The 21295-nt window shown below is 38.5% G+C and overlaps 1 protein-coding gene across 3 annotated transcripts; it reads right to left on the reverse strand.

The window, feature by feature from the left end:
- Nucleotides 1–4240: 4240 nt before the first annotated feature.
- Nucleotides 4241–21263, reverse strand: frs3 (fibroblast growth factor receptor substrate 3). 3 transcript variants are annotated; one of them, XM_017304922.1, is made up of 7 exons: nucleotides 21181–21263; nucleotides 17992–18117; nucleotides 17776–17864; nucleotides 16391–16577; nucleotides 15596–15757; nucleotides 13519–13637; nucleotides 4241–13445 (listed from the first exon to the last, which is right to left on the reverse strand). In XM_017304922.1, the coding sequence occupies exons 3-7, from the start codon at nucleotides 17839–17841 to the stop codon at nucleotides 12147–12149; spliced, it is 1833 nt and encodes a 610-aa protein (XP_017160411.1). In that variant the 5' UTR covers nucleotides 17842–17864; nucleotides 17992–18117; nucleotides 21181–21263; the 3' UTR covers nucleotides 4241–12146. The 3 variants fall into 3 exon arrangements, with proteins under 3 accessions (XP_017160411.1, XP_008407029.1, XP_017160412.1); XM_008408807.2 differs by lacking the exon at nucleotides 21181–21263 and adding an exon at nucleotides 20941–21037; XM_017304923.1 differs by lacking the exon at nucleotides 21181–21263 and adding an exon at nucleotides 20569–20905.
- Between the last annotated feature and the right edge of the window lie 32 nt (nucleotides 21264–21295).

Consider the following 21295-nt stretch of genomic DNA (forward strand, 5'->3'; position numbering starts at 1 on the left):
TGCACACACACACTCACACCTAGGGGCAATTTGGAGAGGCCAATTAACCTGACAGTCATGTCTTTGGACTGTGGGAGGAAACCGGAGTACCCGGAGAAAACCCACGCATGCACAGGGAGAACATGCAAACTCCATGCAGAAAGACCCCAGGCCGGGAATCGAACCCAGAACCTTCTTGCTGCAAGGCAACAGCTCTACCAACTGCGCCACTGTGCAGCCCCCATTGCACTTTCATTGCACTTAATGAAACAAAAAAATGCATTAAGATTCAAAACTGTTCGTAAATTTGTTTAAATAATTTCTTACATAATTAAATGCAAAAATTAGTTATTAAATGTTGAATTCATAAAACAAAGATTAGTTATTTCATATTTCCAGTGGTACATCCCAACATTATATTATTTAAGCTGTAACTTTGACTCGTCAAATTGATGCTATGATTTGATTGGTTGACATGCACAGCAGTATAACTGCTGACCAATCAGATTGTCTATGACAGTATTAGCCCCTCCCAATGACTTCAACAAGTTAAACAGCAAAAGTATGACATAATTCAATAAAAGTAAAAATAAAACTAATTAGATGCTTTTAGCTTTCCCATAAACCTGTGTATCTTTTAAACTATTCTACTTTTTTTCTATTAATTTATATTATCTGGTTTCCTATTATTCTGGTGTTCTTTAGTTCATAAACTATAACTTGTCTGGCAGGTTCAGAGTGAACCAAACTATTTTTTAATCTCGTCAGCACAGCATCACCAGAAAATTATTCTGGGGTAAAATGTTTGTTTTCCAGATTATCAGATCCTTTATGCAGTAAAAGAGGCTGACTTACTAAACGCTATAAACTAAAATCACTATCCGTTCTATAAAGAGGGAAATGTTATCATTCAACAGCATTAGAGTCAACTGGCAGCAATAAAATACACTTTTGAGAATATTTAACCAAGAGAGATGGGGCTCGCTAAGAAAGTGATTGTTTTAATTTCCTTACAGTTTAGTGAAAAAGACACATTCAGTTCTTCAATATGAAATGTCTGCCTAGCAATGTCTAATCTCTACAAAAGAAGATGACAAAACGTAAGACTGAATCATTTATTAAACAAAAATTCCAGCAAAAAGGTGTTTTCTGCGGTAAAAGTGTTTCTTCCTTTGACCTGTTCCAAGTAACCCTGCTGCATCTCAATGGGATCAAGTTTTGGTCTTTGACTAGGCCTAAGACTTTCCATTTGTGGATGTACCTCCAGTGAAAGTTAAACTTGCAAAGTCTGTTGCTAATGTACAACCATAGACTTCCAAATCAACCAAAGCGAGAGTCGACTGTATGTCTAACGATGACATTTTAGGACTTTTGGAGACTTCTTTTAGCATGTTGTGGTCTGCTCTCGGGACAAATTTGCTTGTCCAGCTAGAGATGGGCCAACTGAATGTTGAATTTATTAGATCTCTTTAATATCCTACCAGACTCATAAGCTACTATAATCTACCTTCTGAAAGCATTAAGTGTGAATAAGAGTTGTCCAAATGTATTCTTCACCATTATTTTTTGTTACATTTTAAAGAAAATGTTAGAAGGTATTTTTAGACTTTAATGTTTGTATTCCTTGATTTCTTTTATATTGTTAAACTTTACATATATTCAAAGTTATTAGTCAACATACAGGCTGTGCTGTTATTTTTAACATAGCAGGGACGCCCTGCTCAAACGTAAAATATGCCCCAGGAATTATCAGTATTAACAACATTATTCAGCTGCTATGGCAGCCATATGCAACAGAATGCATTTAAGAATGTGTCTTATCTTGAGTAAATAGACGTTTATGGGTTTTTTTGAAAGCAACTTATCTTTTTTTGGAGTCTGGCAGGTGTTGTCCTTGGCCTTGTGACAGAGAAACAACCATTCATGATAAGCGACGGCGAGATTGTTCTAAAATGAGTTTACAGCAGTTTCAGAATAGAAAATGCGACACTGAAGATAGCATTGGACTCAACGATGTCATATGTGACCATACGTGACCTTAAGCTTAAAACGTAGACACAGCAGTACACGATGAGCTTTTGGAATGTTATAACTAAGCAAAATAGCAGCAAGATGTTTCACTAAGAGCACCCGTACCACTGATGAGGTAGCAGAGTTGGTCTGCAGATGGTTAGAGACCAAACAGGACCACTCATCGTTTATTAAAAACACAAGAGAACAGACAATGGCTAGATGAACAGCTAAGTGATTTAGTAGGAATTACAGAGGCTCCTCTGGCCGACTCATTACCTTTTCCAATAGAAGCTTCAAGGTTGATGTAAACCAGATCAGGTCTGACAATACTGTCCTGTCGCTCAGTTACTCTGGATTCTTATTTTACATACGTCAATTGAGACAGATGAGTAAATCTGACATCTCTTTCCATGTCTAACGTGACATTTATTTGTACTGCTCCTTTAAAGAAAGTTATTTTACAACTGACTGCTAGCCAAACATTAAACAATGGCTGAGTGATAAATATCTTCAGTTAAACTCTGAAAAGACAGAATATCTGAATCATTTGTATGCCGTTTGCAAATGTTTGACCAATTTTTATTATTCAGTTTTATTGTACTTCACTGTGAGGCATTTTGTAGCTTTTTATGCTCTGTTGTAGGTGATAAGAAAACAAGCATGCTTTCTATGTTTTTGCAGAAAAAAATGAACTTAAAATAATCCCAGAACATTTTACCTCTCTGTGTCCTCATCTAAAAGTTGTGAGACACCGGCTATTGAGGCTTGGATTTGACAATCCCTGGTCTATATTAAAGCAAGTGTAGAAATGGCCAAGTCAAAGCCCAGACCCAAAAAAAAAAAAAACTGAGAATCTGGAGCAAAACTTGAAAACTGATCTTTGCAGAAGCTTCCCACTTACGCTGAGCTTGAACTATTTTGTAAAGCGTGTAGTAAGGTTTTGGTTGCTACATGCAGGTTAAGGACAACAAGTACTTTTCCAAGGCAATGTCACTAACTTCCATGTAGCCTGTCCCTGCTTGTAGCACGTTCAACGTATTTGTTGTGAAAACTGGAAACAAAAACTAGTTACACCACCTGTTCAACAAAGTGATGCTTCTGTCTCATAAACCTGTAAACATTATGCATGCTTGTTTACCAGGCGTTCTGTCACAAAGTGCATTAATTATTAAGCTAAAACCATCCAGATTAACGATGCATATAATAGTAAAAACAACAAAACTGCTTTTATCTCCTTTGTTAAAATAATTGGTAACACTTTATTTGAAGGGGTGTGCATAAGACTGACATGACACTGTCGTAAACATGACGTAACACCTGTCATGAACATAAAAAAGTCTTTATGAATGTTTATGACAGTTGTCATGAAGTGTTATTTGGTAAATAATGACACTTTTATTGCAAAGTTGCTTTAAAAGTTGCATTGAAAGTCAACTTTGCATTAAATTCTAATTTACAAAATCATGCAAAGTTGCCACTGTTAATGGACTTTTAATGCAACTTTGCATTAAAAGTGTCATTATTTACCGAACGACACTTCATGACAACTGTCATAAACATTCATAAAGACTTCTTTATGTTCATGACAGATGTTATGCCATGTTTATGACAGCGTTATGTCAGTCTTATGCACACCCCTTCAAATAAAGTCTTACCGAATAATTTAGCAACCATTAAGCCGAGCATATGATATATGGACCCTGTTTAAATCGGCTCTTCTAATGCCCTACGCTGAAGCAGGATGATACTGTCTGTATGCTGAATTATTATTAAAACGGCTTACAGGTTTACACCAAGTCTGACATGCACTGAAAAGTGTCAGCTGAACACAAACAGTTAAACTTATTGAAACTTTGGACAAAGGAAAAAAGTAAAAACAACAAAGGCAAAATAACCACGTTTACACGGATGGTTGATCATTTGTCTTGTTAAACAGGCAGCTGCAGACATCTGAACATCATCTGCTTCAAGTGAGTTCAAACACACATCCCTTGAAGGCAGCTATATTGCCAACATATGACTGAAACACATCGCCTGCAGCGAGACAATTATCTTTGCATTGCTTTGCACATAAAGTCAAGTTCTTCTGCCATTCAAGTTTAATGCTTTGTAGTCAAAATAAATAAAATATATAAATGAACTTAAAAAATCTCATCTGAAACTGGTCCTGGAGCGAGGCATTGCTCCACCAAAGAAAAATCCTAGATTGGACACAGATTTTTAAAAATGACAGTGGTGGACAGCAGCATATTTTCATAGTTTCATTTTAATATTAGAATTACATTTACTTTTACATTTTGGACAAATAATTGAATAAATCCAGAATAAAATTCATCGAATGTCAGGCTCACTTTGTTTTCGGGATGATTAGAAACACACAAAAACTGAGTAATTCAAAAATGAAAGTAACCCAAATGTGTTTTTGTTTTTTTTTTTGTTTTTTTTACCAAGTCCAAAAAAAATTAAGTAAATCAGCTTTTAATATTCACCGCTAATGGCGCATGAAGAAGACCATCACTGACAGCATTTTTAAGCCATGGATGGACACAGAAACATACAACAAATATTTTTGAAGAACCTTTTTTCCTTCCCCCGCCCTTTTTTTAAAAAAAACAAAGACAAAAATTCGTAAAGTTTTTCGCACTTTCAGCAAAAATATTGAGCATGATCGAGCCTTCAGCTGTGCATTCGATTTTTTTATTTATTTTTTTATTTATTTTTTCCTCCGCTGCAGTGAGTCACTCAAGTCTCACTTTCATGAGTCAGGAGTACCGACGGCTCCTCTTGAGTTACACAATTTATCATGCTCAGGCATATTTGGCACTCATTCCATTCAGAAATTCATATAGTAGTCACAAAGTTTTATTCCCACCTGCACATAAATACACAAATCTGTCACAAAAAAAGGAAAAATGTACAGCTCGGACCCGTACATGTACATCACCCTCTGGTGGCAATTACAGCCAGAACCAGACAAGAAAAAGAGATTAAAAAGTAAAATACAGTTATAACATGAGATATTAGTCTTCTGATACTTCCAGTATTTGACAGATTTAACTCACAGCTGGGACAGAAAGTTGAGGTTTAGCAACATGTTATTTGTTTAATGTCGTATGAAGGAAGATATTTTTTTTAAATATGATGCATAAAAAAAGAAGCAAATCACTAAAATGAGAATGGAAACTTAATGAAGATGATGAGTGGCACTGACTGCTGGCTTTGTCTCTCTGGTTTTACTGTACTCTTAGAATCTGATGCCAGATTTCAATTAAGTCCTACTTTTAAAAAAAACTACACCAATTAAAATCCATATTTGAGAAGTACATGTAAGAAAAAGAAAAAAAAAAGTATTCCCATGGTCACTACGAGAACAGTTGTCAGCTGATGAGAAATCAGATTGTCATGAAATTCAGCACAATCCCCTGATATTTAACTCCTCATGTTTGACAACATGCAGCTTCGGTCGTGACTTACGCCTTCATGAATGTCTCTTCTGAAACAAATTTCTTCTCTTGTTAGTCCTTACAAAACCATGATGGCGCATTCAGATTTGACAGGATTACATCCACATTTTAGATGACTACCCAAGAGTCGGAGAAGTACATTAATGCCACTCCCGAGTCTTTGCTGTGAACGCAACATCAAAAATGACCCCAACTGATTCAAAGTGCAGCTTTAATGGCACAATTTTAATCTAATATTAGGCTGCAGAGTTGGGACTGTTGCATGAGGAGTATTTATGTTCTTTCCTGTATATGAAACAGTTTCACAAGGAGACTCCAGTTTCCTCCCAGAGTAATCCCTACTACTGACAGGAACATGCATGATGGATTATCTGAAGTGCCCTTGGGTGTGAATGTGTATATTTGTAGTTATTTGTCTAATCTTTTTCCAGATCAGGCAAATCAGCAGGAGGAAACAGCTAATGAAGCGTCCTCGGGTAGCATTGTAAACTACAGCTACGTGCTACAATTTACAATGACTTTGAAACTCTGACAGACCATCTGATGGCAATGATCCTGTTTACTGCCTTGTTAATGGGGACAAAAGTTTTCCCACAGCTCGGTATCAATGGGAAGCAAAAGAAAACCACAAGTTTGTGAAAATGTCATGCAGGAAACAGATCCACATGCAGATATGGTTACGCAAGACCTGTTTTTTTCAAACTGAAGCTGTTAAGGTGCTTGATATTTTCGGTTAAACCTTCACGGGCACGATGCCAGGCAATGCCCGTTGACGCCATGAACAGGAGCAGACATGTTTTCAACAGATAGCAGAGCTAGTCGAGATGTTGGTAAGCTTTAAAAAATACCCGAGAAGTCGTTATACTTGCGGTCAAGTTTTTTTAAACAAACTCTGAGGGGAATCATGAAGAACAGTGGAAAAAATCTGGCTCGAATATTTGGTTAATCCCTACTACTGACAGTACACACCCATTTAGAAATGACAGTTGTTGTTTTTTTTGTTTACGTAAAGAAATACTTTGGAAATATGTTTAATCTTTTTCACATATGATACAAATCCAGATTGAAGTAGAAAACGTTTTAGAGGATAGGATATAAAACCAAAAAGCTGACGTTAACTTGACGCAATAAGGTGCAAATCTGTGAACTAATAATTTGTTGAAGCAGCTTTTGATTCAGTTTTGACAGTTTTGAATTCAAATTTGTTATTAATTATAGAGAAGTTAATCTGTCCTTGCAAGACTTTAATATTTGCAAAAAGGTTACATGAGGTCACAATAATCTCACTATACAAAGGTAGCAACCAAATCTCAGCATAATATGCATACAACACAACATAATACAATGAAAGGAACCACTGCTGACAATTAGAGAAAGCATAGGGAGGGGGCGCTGGAAAAACTGGGTGTTTCCTCAAAACCACCAAAGAGATGAGACTCCAATTGGTCAGGGGTCTCATCTACAGAGACCCTGGGCAAAACTGAAGGAGCAGCTGAAACATCCAACAAGCATCGACCATGTTCTACATTTTAGAACTATCTGCAATGTCTTGGACAAAATTGTGAGTTATTTTGTCCCAAAGGAAACATGCTAAAGCTGAATTAGAAGGTGCTTCTAAATGATATGTTAAGTGTGTAGCGACCAGATGTTTGTATAGTTTTTCATTTAATACTTTTATCTTGTATGTAGAATTTTGGGATCTGCTGTACATGAAAACAAGAAAAGAGGATTTAGGATTTTGGTTTTTTTATATATTGTGGCCTCTGTGGCAAAATTTTTCTGAAAAAAAAACAAACAAAGTTTTTAGACAATGGAATAAAGCAAAGACAAGTGAGTGGCAACATGCTTCTCCAAATCCGAACAGAGATTATAATTTAAGCAACTGATTCAAACATTCCTTCAGTGAAAATCTCGTAAAAGCAGCGATATGCAAATCAGATGTTGGCACATTGTTTTCAGGACCTGAAATTGAAAACATTTTCCTTTGAGCCTTGTTATGTCTCCGAACTTCCAACAGGCACCTTTAAAAAACTAAACAAAACAACAGCTTCACTTCCAGCAAAAATGTTAAACCAGTGTGAGAATGCAAGGCACAATGCAAATAAAAAATTAAAATAAACACACAAGGTACATGGACGCAATCACATTTTACACTGTAAAAACATAGCGAGCCCTTTTTTTTTTAACTTCAACTTCTTTCTTCTGTAAATCCAGTTCGTCAAAACTATTGATGGGACGGATTTATGATCCATCCCATCTGTGGGCCAAGTAACGTGTAGCTACTTGCCCCCCAGATTACAAAAAGAACCTAATTTTAACTGGCACTCAGCATCTTTAACACCTGTGTGAAACAGCGCCTCAAGCATCAACACTCAACAGTTATGAAAGCCTTGAGACAGCATGGACGTGAATCCAGCTCTGAGCGCGGAGCTGCACTCCGCTTGACCTCCAGAGGAGTACGATCACATAACGGCTTGGCAACAGAAAGACCTGGAGGACGTTCGCTTCATGTTCCCATTTCTTCTGATTGTTGGCCCATGAACACAAGAGAAGCTGGTGCTGATGCTTTAAAACAAACTGGGTGAGGTTATTATTTAATAACAAAAGTTAGTTACCACAGTTATTTTTAATGACTTTAAAACCACATGTCAAAAATACACATAGATCACCTGCTGATTTTTGTAAGATTAAACACCGCTGCTTTAAAAGTTGTAACACGAGATAATCTACTACAAGCACTCTCAGCGGTCACCTACTGCGTGGTGATGTTAAGAGTCGAGTAACGATAAAGAAAACATTTTTCTTTTTTTTTTTGGTAAATTTTCTACATCTGCTCCTCGAAGGCGAACACACACACACACATATAGCTTACGGCTCTACAAGCTACAGATTTCACACTTCACGTGTCGTTCCAATTTAGATCCGTAAAACAATAATAGTCCTATTATTGCAAAAATGTAAACATCCCTCTGTGCATCAATGCTTCAGCCATCAATGTTGTCTTCAAGATGTCTTTTTTTTTTATCCAGTACAAAAACTAAATAAAATACAAGCTCTCAACTTCTGATGTGGTTATTTGAAGCTTCTGCTGCATTGTGTATTTTAGGACATCCTCAGGTCTCAGGAAAACATCATCACACATTAGAGCAAATGGTCTCAGATGTCAGATCATAGACAAAAATCCCACCAAACCTATGACTGAAAGGCATCAGAATAAAAAGTCTCAGCAAAAACGTCTTCTGATGAAAAGGTCTTGGGAATAAAGTCTGTGTCAGAATAAAATCCGTCCTAAAACCCACACCGTAGCGGTGGGAAAAAATGTTAAAGAAGGGGTATTATGACCTTTACTAACACACTGCGCCATTTTACACAACTATCGGGTAACCATCTTTCTTTCAGCTGTTATGAAAGTGCTGCATATATCAACATGACTTAAAATAAATTTGACGAAGCAATTTGAAGCCTCGAAGGTGGGCCTGCATGTCCTAACCTCCTGCTCTTTGCCTTAAAGACATCATCCCAACGATGCTCCTCCAAGTGCTGGGACTGAGAGGAAGTTCCTATGACGGGCTCAGCAAACGCCCAGGTCCAGAGTATTATCTTGTTGAGAGAATAACAGAAAACTATATAAAGTTTCAACAGGATTTTTCAAAATACCCCCTCTTTAACTGATACACACAGGTAAAATCTGAATTTTACGCACCATGTAGAAAAAGACACAATCACTGAAATACAAATATTTTTTTTTTCATGACTAATGAAATTATTTCAAAGCTTTTTTTTTTTTGGAAATAAAACATGTTTTACTAACATGGTGATCTGCAGTGTTTTCCTTTGTTTAACACCTGTAGCAGTCTATGAAGCCAAAAACAACTCCCTGTCAGAAGTTGAGAGTCTGCACCTGTTTCAAATTAACACTCTGGCTGAAGGACAAAAAGATCACCTTGAGTTAAACGCCACAGTGAATCTGCCTTCCGATGATTCCACAAGCGTAAATCTAAAAACATCTCTCTTTCCATCAGCTTTACACGCAAAGCTAATATGAGCAATCAGAATAAAGATGGATGCCTGTGATTCCCTTGCGTTTTCTTTCAGTCAGTTCAGGATAAATCTGTCTGCATGGAACGATGTTTTGACCACACTGACCCCCTCCGAAATGAGCCGTGACATTCCTGCCGCCCACAAATAAAACCAGAAGACGACAACGGCACTATTCCTATTGACAACATGGTAAAAAGTCTGACATCACATTATTTTTCTCATTTTGACATGTACCTGTAGCTTATATGGGCTACTGTTAGTATGTACAAGTAGCAGCAAAAACCACCAGAACAGTGATTATCAGACTAAAAGATTATCCTTCTCGTGTTTCCCTTTAGCATGGCTATCGATGTGGATGAGGTGGAATGTGTGGTTTTTATTATTTTAATTTGAAAGACTTTCAAAAAACTGGATTGTTGTATTTATTTGTACCCTTCTTCACCCATTTTCACTTTGTGCCTCATCTCTCCCCCCGATTTCCCCCTAAAAAAATCCCTATGGCACATTTTACTTTTTAATTCTTCCGACTGGTAGCAATTACAATTTGGCACTTAAAATATAAATACAGTCATTCTTTTTTTTTTTTTTTTTTTCAAAAATATACTTAAGCATATTAATAACAGTAATACACCAGAGTCCAGTGATAATTTGAGGTGAAACTTTGGTCTCCAGATTACCTACTGGACTACAAAACGCTGGTCATTGTATGGAGGAATAATAAATTACTTTTTTTTTTTTAAATGAATAAATAAATATGTTATAAATAAATAAATATTTGAGACGGTTTATAAATAACTTGGAAAAAAAAGCAACTTTATGACTTTGCAACATGCTTAAACTCCCTTTAAAACAGCCCTGATAACTGACAAATCATAGATTTAGCTCAGTTCCCATGAGGTTACAGCTTAATGCCACTGTTTGAGGTTATCAACGTCTCTAACCGAGAACACTTTACACTTTAAACTATTGGAGCTGATGTCGAACAGTGTCCCTTTGGCCCCGATTTTTGTGGCAAAAAGGACCCAACCTGTGGCTGCAGTGGTGACAAAGTGGCCTAAAGTCAAAAGTGCAACGTGACAAGCATGGACCCACCCTCCCTTGCGTCAGGAATGATATGCAGGAGATGTGACTGAGGATGATATGCTACGGTTTTGATTTCTGCATGCCAACAGCAGAGAGCCAAACTTAATTTACTCCGCGTGTGCTACGTGAACCGTCATACAGTTAAGTACCACTCTCCAAATCTCCCAATCTTTTCTTTTTATCCCATCCACACCCCGACCCCCCTTTAAAACTCTGCTTGGTTAAGACGGCTTCTACAATATGATTCGATACAATTCCATAGGATTGTGTGCAAAATGCTTTTTAGGCATACAGTAATAAACATACGAGCCACAACGTTAGACTTAAGTGCTTGTGATGAGGTATGAACACCGGTCAGAATGGAAACCGTTGACCTGCCTTCATGCCATCAATGGTTCCTCTCTGATGACGGTTGCATCTCTGATGTTTAGACTATTACATGTTAAAAAAAAAAAACATGAATGAAATGCAATATCCAACTTGATAATACCGTATGGCAATGACTTCTTCCACCAAAAATGAAGACCTCTGTTGGACAACAGCGAAGCATAAAGCATCATATTTAGAAGAATACAGCGTCTTGCAAAACACCTCGTCATACCTGAACCAATCAATGCATGTCATTGGGATTTTATGAGACAGACCAGCACAATAGTAATAAAGTTCAATGCAACTAACTAACTGACTTCCAAAGTCATCTAATCAATCACTTTTCACCTGTGACTAATTTTGTCTCTGTATAAACACAACTTTACTCCTGTGGATGTAGAGGCGCTGCAGTGATCCACAGCTGAGGTGGGAAGATCTGCCGACATGATGAGGAGTCATGCCCACCACAAATTTGTGATTTCTGAAAGCTTTGCAAGAAGAAGTTTTAAACACAATGCATGTGAGGGACACAGCAAATGTTTGGAATAGGCTGATCTTGACAAATGAGATCAAAATTGAAATTTCTGGTCTATATAAAAAAATTATATCTGTAGATTAACCTGAAAACATCATCCTCACTGTGAAACAGAGTGGTGGCACCATCATGCTGTGGAGACAGTTTTCCTTAGTAGGACCAGCAAAGCTGGTCAGAGTTGATAAGAAAAAGGACGGAGCTAGTTCCAGTTCAAACCTGGGAGAAAGCCTGTTAGAGGCTGTAAATCTTTTAAACCTGTCAAAAAATACACATTTTTACTCCCTTCACAGTTGGGTATTACTTTGTGTTGTTGTATCACATAAAATCCCTCCAAAAAGGCATTTAAAGTTTGCGTTCATAAGATTACAAATTGTGAAAAACTCTAAGAGACACAAGTACTTCTGCAAGGCACTGCCTTCGTACATTTATATGAAACTTGATGCTCTTAAGAAAGTTTTAACCTGATGTTTGACAAATAAAGATAACTTCAAATTCTCCTCAGACTTTTCTCATTTCCATTCACAATTCACTTTCACTGAGTTTCTAATTAGGTACCTGTACCGATTTAGTCATCCCAACGCTTGAATGGATGGATGACAGTGAAGGGTCCAGTGTGCTAACATGAGGATGAGGCCTTCATCTGTCTCCAGTCTGAACTTCATTTACAGAGGCAGGTCTGTGCTGTTGTGGCGAGTCTTTCTGGAAGTCCCATCATCCCTGGGCAGCGCTTTCTGCAGGTTGGACATGGCAGCGGTCTTCTTCAGGTCAATTACGGCGTAGCACTCGCTGCGTCTGGGTACCGGCGGGCCACATTGTTTGGGTGGTAGGCGCTGGTGCTGTGGCTGGGCACCCCCGCTGCCGAGGGCTTGGCGGGGAGGTTCTTCCTCCAGGTCCACCTGGATGTAATTCAGCTGCCGCGATGGAGGCATGTGACCGTGCTCGCAACCTCCGACCCCTGAACGTGATCGCCTTCGGAAATCAAAGCTAAATATTCGCCCCGCGCTGTCTGGTCGACACGCCCGAGGATGCGGAGGACAGGGGTGCCGAAGCCGGGGTGGCTGCACCTGCTCCGTGTTGACATAGTTCTGAAGGGCGTCGCGGTGGATACCCCGACTGTCCTGGTGGTACCCATTGGGCGTTCCTGGGCCTTCTGAGAACTCATACTCGTCAAAGTCATCCTCCTCTTCTTCATATTCGTCCTCATCCTGATCTTCATCGTCCTCCTCCTGCTCATCGTCCCGCTGCAAGGCGCTGTACTCCCACACAGGTGGCAGTGAGGGCAGGTTTTCGTAGTTGAGAAGAGCTGTCCGGCGGTGGCCTCCGCCCATGCCCCTCTCACAGGCGTAGCCCTGAGGCGGCAGGGATGAAGGGCCGTGGATGTGTGAGTGCAACAGTGAGTGTGAGTGGCTATCCCCAGTGCTGCTGCTGCTGCTCGAGCCCACAGACTGCGACACGCTGCTGGGGCTCAGGCGCTGCTTTCGGCCGCTCCGCAGGCCGTTGATGTTTTCGTAGGTGAGCTCGCCGCTCTGAGAGCTGTCTGGGTGCTCGTGACTCGGATGCCGGTGCATGTGGTGATGGAAATGATGATAGGAGTGGGAGTTGCACAAGTGCATCCCAGGCTCGTCCCCCTCCGTCTCTGAACCTGTAGCACCCTCTGTTGGCTGAAGGTTGTGAGGATTGTGCCCGAGCCTCTCCCTCTCCATGAGATGGCGCTGAGCTGGAGTGGGCCCCAACATGAACTTGACCTCTTGCGAGGACGGCTGTAGGAACACCTGGGGGTCTTTGCGCTCCTCAAGCGGACAGCATCTCATGTTGGACTGTGGGTTACCTTGGCCTCCAACCGGCATGGCTCCACGTGTCGTTTCGGGCAAAGCGCTAGGCCGCACCTCAGGCAGAGAGTGCACACAGTGACGCATGGAAAGATCTCCGTCCATACTCACAGTATTCACATAGGTGTGAGTCTGTTAGGAAATACAGACAGGTTCAAGCCTGGGATTCAAAGGAAATATGCTATGAGGTGCAAACAGGACTTACCTGGTCTTCCAAAGCCATGAGGCTGTGTCCATGGTCATCAAGAGATGGTTGGGAGGAATCCCCTCTGATGGGATAACCTGGATATCCGTTTGGAAAGGACTGGACGGGAAAAGCTGGAGCTGTAGACAATACAGACCAAGAGAAACCAGGAAGGTGACAGTCAATCAACTCAAAATATTTGGCTGGATTTATTATTTTCTTTACAGTACTTAAAAAGGATGGTTATTTCAACAAACACTTAAAAGATATTTGATTGCATTTGTAAAAAAAAAAAAATTATAATAATTGTGTTGATATTAATGAAAACATTCTAAATGTGTGAAGGGAGAAGGAGAGATACAGGGTGTTAGTGAATATTTAAAACGTCTTAAACTAATGCATCCAAAACTTAGGCCAGAAAATGTATTAAATTCAGTTTGAAAAACTAAGTTGGTCTTTAATGTGTTAATCACAGGTCTTAAATCTTGTCTTGGCAGAGCTACTTAATCTAAAATATATTCTAAGCGTTAATTTGTCACTTGCCAAGCATTTTGTGGTTCAAGGCGGTTGAGGCTACCAGTATATCACTACTAGCATACTCTTAGCTAGCTAGCTTTTTCACATCTGTCATAGGTAAGCACACATTTTTCACCACTTGTCTGGACAAAGTTAATACATTTCTGTGGAGTTATAGGTAATGGCAATGGTCTAAAAGGTCTTAAAATGTTTTAAATGTAAGTTAGTGAAACCTACTGAAACTCTGAACTACTGAAAAAAATTTTACCACAAAGATTAATTCTGAGAAGGTGAAAAGAAACTGTGAAAAATACAGTAAATTGACTTTCTTTCTTTCGCCACTTGAGGGCAGTAGAGGAGCAGCCTCTAAATCAGGGGTTTCCAAAGTGAATCCTCAAGGGCTGGTCTCCCGCATGTTTTAGTTCTTTCCCGGGGTCAACACACTCGAATTAAATGATGGTTCATTAACAGGCATCTGAATAACTTTATGGCATAAAGAAGAGTTAGTTCAACCATTTCAATTAACTCTGTTGGGACAGAAACACGTCTAAAAGTGACAGGACACCTGCCCTTGCTGGACACCATGGCTTATCCAAGTATATCCCAAAAAAAAAGAGTGGAAAGAAAAAAGTTGCACCAGCAACAGGGAAAACTGCAGCCTTGAGAGGATTGTCAAGCAAAATCCATTCAAGAATTTGAGGAAGCTTCACAAGGAGTAGACTTCAGCAAGAGCGGCGAGGCACAGAATCTACATTGCTTAAAGTCCAATGTGACGTTACCGTGATGGTTTGGGGTGCCATATCATCTGCTGGTACACTGCATTTTCTAAAGTCCACAATCAATGCAGCCGTCTACCAGAGACTTCTAGAGCACTTTATGCTTCCCTCTGTTTTCCTTAGTAGGACCAGCAAAGCTGGTCAGAGTTGTATGAAGATGCTGATTTCATTTTCCAGCAGGACTTGGTGCTTGCCCACACTGCCAAAGGCAACAAGAGCTGACTCAATATTCTTGATTGGCCAGTAAATGCCCCTGACCTTTAACCCTATAGAGAATCACCAGACACAACAAGGCAGATGACAAAGCAATCCGGGCTTCCATTGCAGCTCAGCAGGCAATCATGGCATCTCCGTGACATGGGCTGCACTGACGCAATGATTCAAGGAAGAGGAGGAGAACCGAGAATTGAGTGCATAAAAATCAACACACTTTTGCTTGGAATTAAGATTTGAAAAAAGCTTATTGTTGATTATCCAGATACTTTGTTGTGGGAAAAGTGTATATTTAACAAGCTTTATTTAGCTTAAAAGTAGGGACTTCAGTAGTTGTCTACAATAATCGCTACTAAGCCTTCTGCATTGCATTTTAAGGTGTCAAAAATAAACCTATGTGAATAAATGTATATTTAACCTGTTTCAGTCACTTAAATATGAGATACTTGTTAGGAAGGATAATGTTGGGTTATTTATTATTTTTGTAAATCGTTCAACTCTTAAATTTAAAATTGATTGAAGCCTGCAGAAATCTTATCAATGCATTGCTGCATGCAAGTTTGGCAGGCATTGCATGAGCAGGTGTGACTCACTGTTGGGAGTCTGTGGTGTCCGAGACATGTCCATCTCTGGAGTGTGGCCACTTCGACTCATCATCATTGACTCCTCCACCACGTTGATGCTGTTACATTGCATCAGCTCCTGGAGCAGGTTGAAGATCTCTTCAGCCCGGGAACACTTGAATGCAAAGATTCCTGGTTTAAACACAAACAAAACATGGCATGCAAGAGGAATTTAAGGGATAAAGCAAGATCCAGGCATAGCATGGTAAGTTTATTTATATAGCCTCAGAGGTTCATGCAAAATAAAGAGGGAGAAAATTACATTAAAAACAACAGTAAACGGTAGTTTATTTTCCTTACTCAAAGGAAAAAGGCCAACAATTCAGTACATTTCATAACCCCGTTGAGTCTAGATGACCCGTAACCATTAATAGACCAACAGTACAGCAACAATTTGGCAACAGAAACACCAAAAAAATCATTTAGTGCCCTTCAAGACCATTGACATGCCTAGCACTTATGCAAAATACATTAATGGCACATTGAAAAACAATCTCAGAAAATAAATTACGTTGGAACATTTTTATCCTTTTACAAGCAGCAATTACTCTTAACAACTCCTCAAAATGGGAAAGACAAGAGAACATGAAATTCAGCAATGCTGTTGTGTGTTGATAAATCAAATAGTTAAAAAATATATATTGATGATCTGAAAAGACCCATCTCTACAACTAGAGAAAAAAAAAAAAAATATATATATATATAACATCTTGCGGTCAGCAATAATACCATTCCACACATAAAAACTGAGAAAGTGCTGCCCACCCTGCCCTGTCTGACAGCGGCGGCCGCTCTCAAAGGAAAAGAGGTTGGAGTCGTAGCCGTAGCGTCGCAGGCAGAGGTACGGCCACCGGATGGCGTCTCTTTTGCGTGTGTGAAGAATGAGCTCAGTCTGGGTGAGCTCCATGATCCCAGAGCCGAGCTCGTTGCCTTCATCATCAACATTGATGACCTGAAAGACGGTGAAACACAATAATATCACGAGATGGATGGAAACAACAAAATAAAGCATGAAAAAAAAAATAAAACACAACAATGGTGTACACTGAGCATGTTTTTTAGATTGCATTTATGCAAGCGTGTTGCAAGGTTTTCATTTATTTTTTAAGAAAACTATTATTCCGTTTTTGTTTGATGCAAAAAAAATTATTTTATCTTCTATGTGTCATAATTAAATATGCATCAATCCATCAGCCAACAATTGAAATCAAACTGTTTTCTCCTTGATTAATCTGATTGTTACTAAACTCAGAATAAAGTGCATGTAGTAAGTTGATGTGTTTACCGACCCAGTTTCAGTTCAGATGTATTAAAAGAAAAACTGAAAAAAAAATGTTTTGGCACGTTTTTGATACAAAAAAACCAGATTATAATCAGTGTCTCATTTCGTGCTATGTTAAGTATTACATCTATTGTTCTGTGGTGTTAAAGCTTTTTTTAAATACTTGTTTAATAATTCATTTAAATGCAGAAAAAATAAATAGATAAGTTGTTCAACACATATGTGGAAAGTCAAGAGGGTTGACATAAGAACTTTTTTTTCTAAAAAAAAAAAAAAAAGAAGGGTCCAAAATAATCCAATGTAGTGACACATCACCAATTACATTTCATCAACCAACTTGTACTTGGATTTCTTCCTTGGTATTAGAAATATGCATAAAATGCATAAATAGAAAATCCACCAGAGGATATTCATTCACTTCATAGTGAAAAGAAGTATTTCCAGTTTTCTGATCCATCTTTATGGGACCAGGAACAGAAAAACATGTGATAACAGGTGCTGTTATCACTAAATGTTTTTAAGACATTTTTACTGATTTGGAGAAGAAATCATTTGTTTATAAATGTTTTAATTTAGGAATCTAGTTCATTTATGACGGCGTTAACTTTTTCTATTTAGCTGTGAATGTTCTGTAAACTGTGTGCTGCTGTCAGTCTTGCCCAAAATTCTTACGTAAAAACTATTTTTCATCTTAGTGGGATTTCCCTGGTGAAATAAAGGTTAATAAAAATAAGAATTTCACAGAAATTGAGAAAAAAAAATACATGAGACTACAGGTTTTAGAGGCTGACTGCGCCCAACAACATGGGCCAGAACTGCAATGACAGTACAGCAAAGGATTTGCATGCTAAAGTTTTAAAATGGAGACCTTAAATTTGGTGAGATGGTTGTCTCGGATGGGGTCTCTGTACAGACAGCTCCAGCAGCTCCCCATAGCTTCAGCAGGCCAGCTGAAACCTGTCGGCAGTGAAATTTTACAAGCAGGCCTTCTCAAATTCATCAGCTTTAAGCTGCACATGCATACACAAGGACAACAGAGACAAAATAATGTGCCCCGTCACACATTTGGCCTCAAGTTTCTTACTCAGTCCAGGCCATCGGTGTAAAGGGATTCACGTCTCAATCCCAGGATCTTCTACTGGGCAGCTGCTTCACGAGCCAGTAAGCCTCCTGCGTGGACATCTTCGAGAGAGGATGACGGCTCTGTCCCCTGAAACAAAGACAAGGACCAAGACATTAAGATTCAGGGAATATGTTTACAGTTGTGGTAATAAATTTACATGCAGTCAATCAATCAAAATGACTACAAGTAATTTTACACTTCTAACAATATATTTTAAATGTTTGTGGAACAAATAAACAGACTGCAACGTTGAATTTTTTTTCTAGGACCCTTTTCTGTTGGAACAGTAAATTATGTCTAAGATTCAAACATTAATCTCTTAATTAGAAGTGCATTTGAAGAATTTGGGTGCATCCATGCCACAGGGAGCAAAGTAGCCCCAGACCATAACACTATGACCACCATGGTTGACAACAGTGTTTGTAGATTTGAGAGTCTCATCTTTACTGTCATTTTGGACAGAAAGCTCAATATTAGTTTCCTCTAACCAAAATCAATTTCACTAGAGAAGTTTTGTTTGTCTACGTTGGCAGTGTGTAGCTGTTAGCTTTGAATAAGTTTACCTCTCAATCTGTGGCAACATAAAACCATCACCATGGACAATGGCGTTCTAGCATCATCCAGTTGTTAGTGCTTTTTTTTTTGAACATCCTAACCAAATTATCTTCATCTGAGAGTGATAGTTTGGTTCAAACGATTAAAATTTGGGGAAAATATGAATCCAACAATCCCAAGCAAATCAATTTGGGCCTTAAGAAGAGATTAAAAACACAATAAGTCTATGTGAACTTCATGATATTCAGACTAAATAACACTAGAAGGAGTCCATAGTATCTGAAGAATGTTTCCCTTATTAAGAATCTGTTTGCATGCAGACTATGGAATTACCCCACCAATAATACTTGGCAATGCTTCCCAGGTAGGACAGCAAATATGTCTGCCATTTAGCATAATGAGCACTTAAAAAACATTATTTAGGTATATAGCTTGGCTAAAGTAGATGTGTCCAAATCTATGTAGAAAATTAAGCTACAGTCAACATTATTATAACAGAAATATTAAAGATATCCTAGCAGAATTTTAGAAATCTTGCTTTTAGTGTCATGTTTGTAATTTAACTTAACTTTGAAACACAGAGAATTTATGCCACATGGATAAAAGGTAAAAGAATATTATCTAAAATATTTAGGCTGCAAGGACTCCATACCACCAAATTCCTACACAGTTAAAAAAAAAGAAAAAAGTACAGAGTTCTCTTTTATTGTTTCCCAGCTCAAAATAAGTTAAGAAAAAATAAACCAGTATGAGAAAATGTCAACAAAAATCTAATAATTCATCATTAATCCATTCATTTTGGTTTTTGATTGTTTGTTTTTTTTACTTACTGTCTGAAGGGTTGCCCCTTAGAAAGCAATTTTACTACTTTTTTTAACTTCTAGGCCAATAATAAATTCAGGTTGAATAAGATGTGAGGTTATCAGACAGAGAATTGGTAAAAGGATTTACAAGGCACTAGAAATGCTACTTGGGAGCATTTTTTTGTTTTTTTACTTGAATGAAGAAAAAAAAACACGTTAAAATTCACATTCTGTGCCTTAAATATTAAGGAGCTCTAAATTTTGTCCGAGTAAGTCCAGACGCCAAAAAAAAAGTAACGACATGGTTTTATACCACACTCTGAAAATCTAGAACTAATTTCAGCCTCGTGTTTCATAATTTGTAGGAATAGTACATTAGATTACATTTCATATAACCAGCAGCAGCTGCTTATATGTGATGGAAGCAAAACAGCAGCCTAGATCACCTAAAACATTTGACTGAAGTTAAAGAATACAAATAATAATAATAATTAAAATTTAAATAAATGTGATAAATACAAACAAAAAAAGTACTTTTTTTGACAGATCTGTAAAACATACAAATAATAATCTTTGACCTACTTAACTAAAAGGCAATTCCACCGCTTTCTTAAACTGCAGAAAACTTTACATTCAGGCCGAATCATGGTTCTTACACTGGTCTAGTTAAAATGCCGAAAAGAAAAGCACTATTATTTTAACCAATGGGATAGCAGTACCAATGTTTACAAACAGCACTTTAAAGCATTTTCCTTTAATGTGCAACACTCCATCCTTTATTTTTCTAAAATCCAAGTTTCATAGATCTTGTGACGGATCTAACTATAAAGACCTGATTACTGCACAATTAGTAATTCTAATTGTGTTAGAATTACTCAAAAACAACTCTTGAAAATGTGATTCTCAAATAAAAAATGCGTGATAGTATCCCAGCTTGACCACATAATAGCAGAAGTCCCAGCATCATTTCAAATCAGAGGATTTCAAAATACCATCTGCTTTTTCAATCATTTATTTTCCTTAATATCAGCTTCAGCTCCATCCAGTGTATCTGCTCATATAAATGATGCACTAATGAACCAGGTTTTGATCAGTGCGAGTCAAGAATAATCTGACAAAAGCACGAAAATCCAGAAAGAAGCAAAATACAGCAGGAAAAATCCTGCAATTAGGGTCGTACAGTGAGTTCTGAGAGTTCCCAGTCCAGCTGTGCTTCCTCAGATCAGGCAGGATAAAAAAAAAAAAAAACATCAACCAGCAGCTGAGTTTGGCAGCTGATCACAAACAAACATCCACATGTATAAGCTCTGTTGTCGCTTTACATATTAGTATTAACATGACTATTATCATTGTAGCCTACATCAGCAGCACCGCACTGAGCTCCTGCTCTAACCTGGGCCTCCACATCTGACTGGAGACACACAGCTGCATTCACTCACTGCGAGCAGGCTAATCAGCTAAAGCTACACGTCCAACACACAGGCACAGCCAGGGGGATCTGCTGACAAAAAATACAACAATGATGGGAAAGAAAAAAAAAAAAAATCACAACCTTTCTGATCCAATTAGCCGGCCCGAATCGGAACCATCTTTTTCCATGTAATAATTTAAAAAACGCCCCCCCTTCCCCCTCCTCTGAATGAGCAGATTCAAGCCCAGCAGAATGAGCCACCACACGGCTCACTGACCGCCGCCGCTGCCGCTGCTGCTGCTGCTGCTGAGGCTACAACAGCAATAACACACACCAGGCAACGGGGAAAGTGGAGAACGACAGCGATGGGTTGCTACTCACATGTCTGCCACGGTTTTTTATTTTATTTTTTTTTATTAATATATATCAGGTTTAATGCGAAACGAGCACCGAGACTGCGGTGCGTTATCGGCGGCTGCTGCTGCTGCTGCTTCTG

Source organism: Poecilia reticulata, linkage group LG5 (assembly GCF_000633615.1).
Source record: "Poecilia reticulata strain Guanapo linkage group LG5, Guppy_female_1.0+MT, whole genome shotgun sequence".
NCBI classification, from domain to species: Eukaryota; Metazoa; Chordata; class Actinopteri; order Cyprinodontiformes; family Poeciliidae; genus Poecilia; species Poecilia reticulata.

What these genes read in the sequence shown, in the direction of transcription:
- frs3 (XM_017304922.1), bottom strand. Translation starts at nt 17,841, where the DNA reads ATGGGGAGCTGCTGGAGCTGTCTGTACAGAGACCCCATCCGAGACAAC. An exon ending in ACCATCTCACCAAATTTAAG is followed by an intron (nt 16,578 to 17,775) that starts GTCTCCATTTTA and finishes ACCGTCTTTCAG; the next exon opens with GTCATCAATGTTGATGATGA. An exon ending in TCATGGCTTTGGAAGACCAG is followed by an intron (nt 13,446 to 13,518) that starts GTAAGTCCTGTT and finishes ATTTCCTAACAG; the next exon opens with ACTCACACCTATGTGAATAC.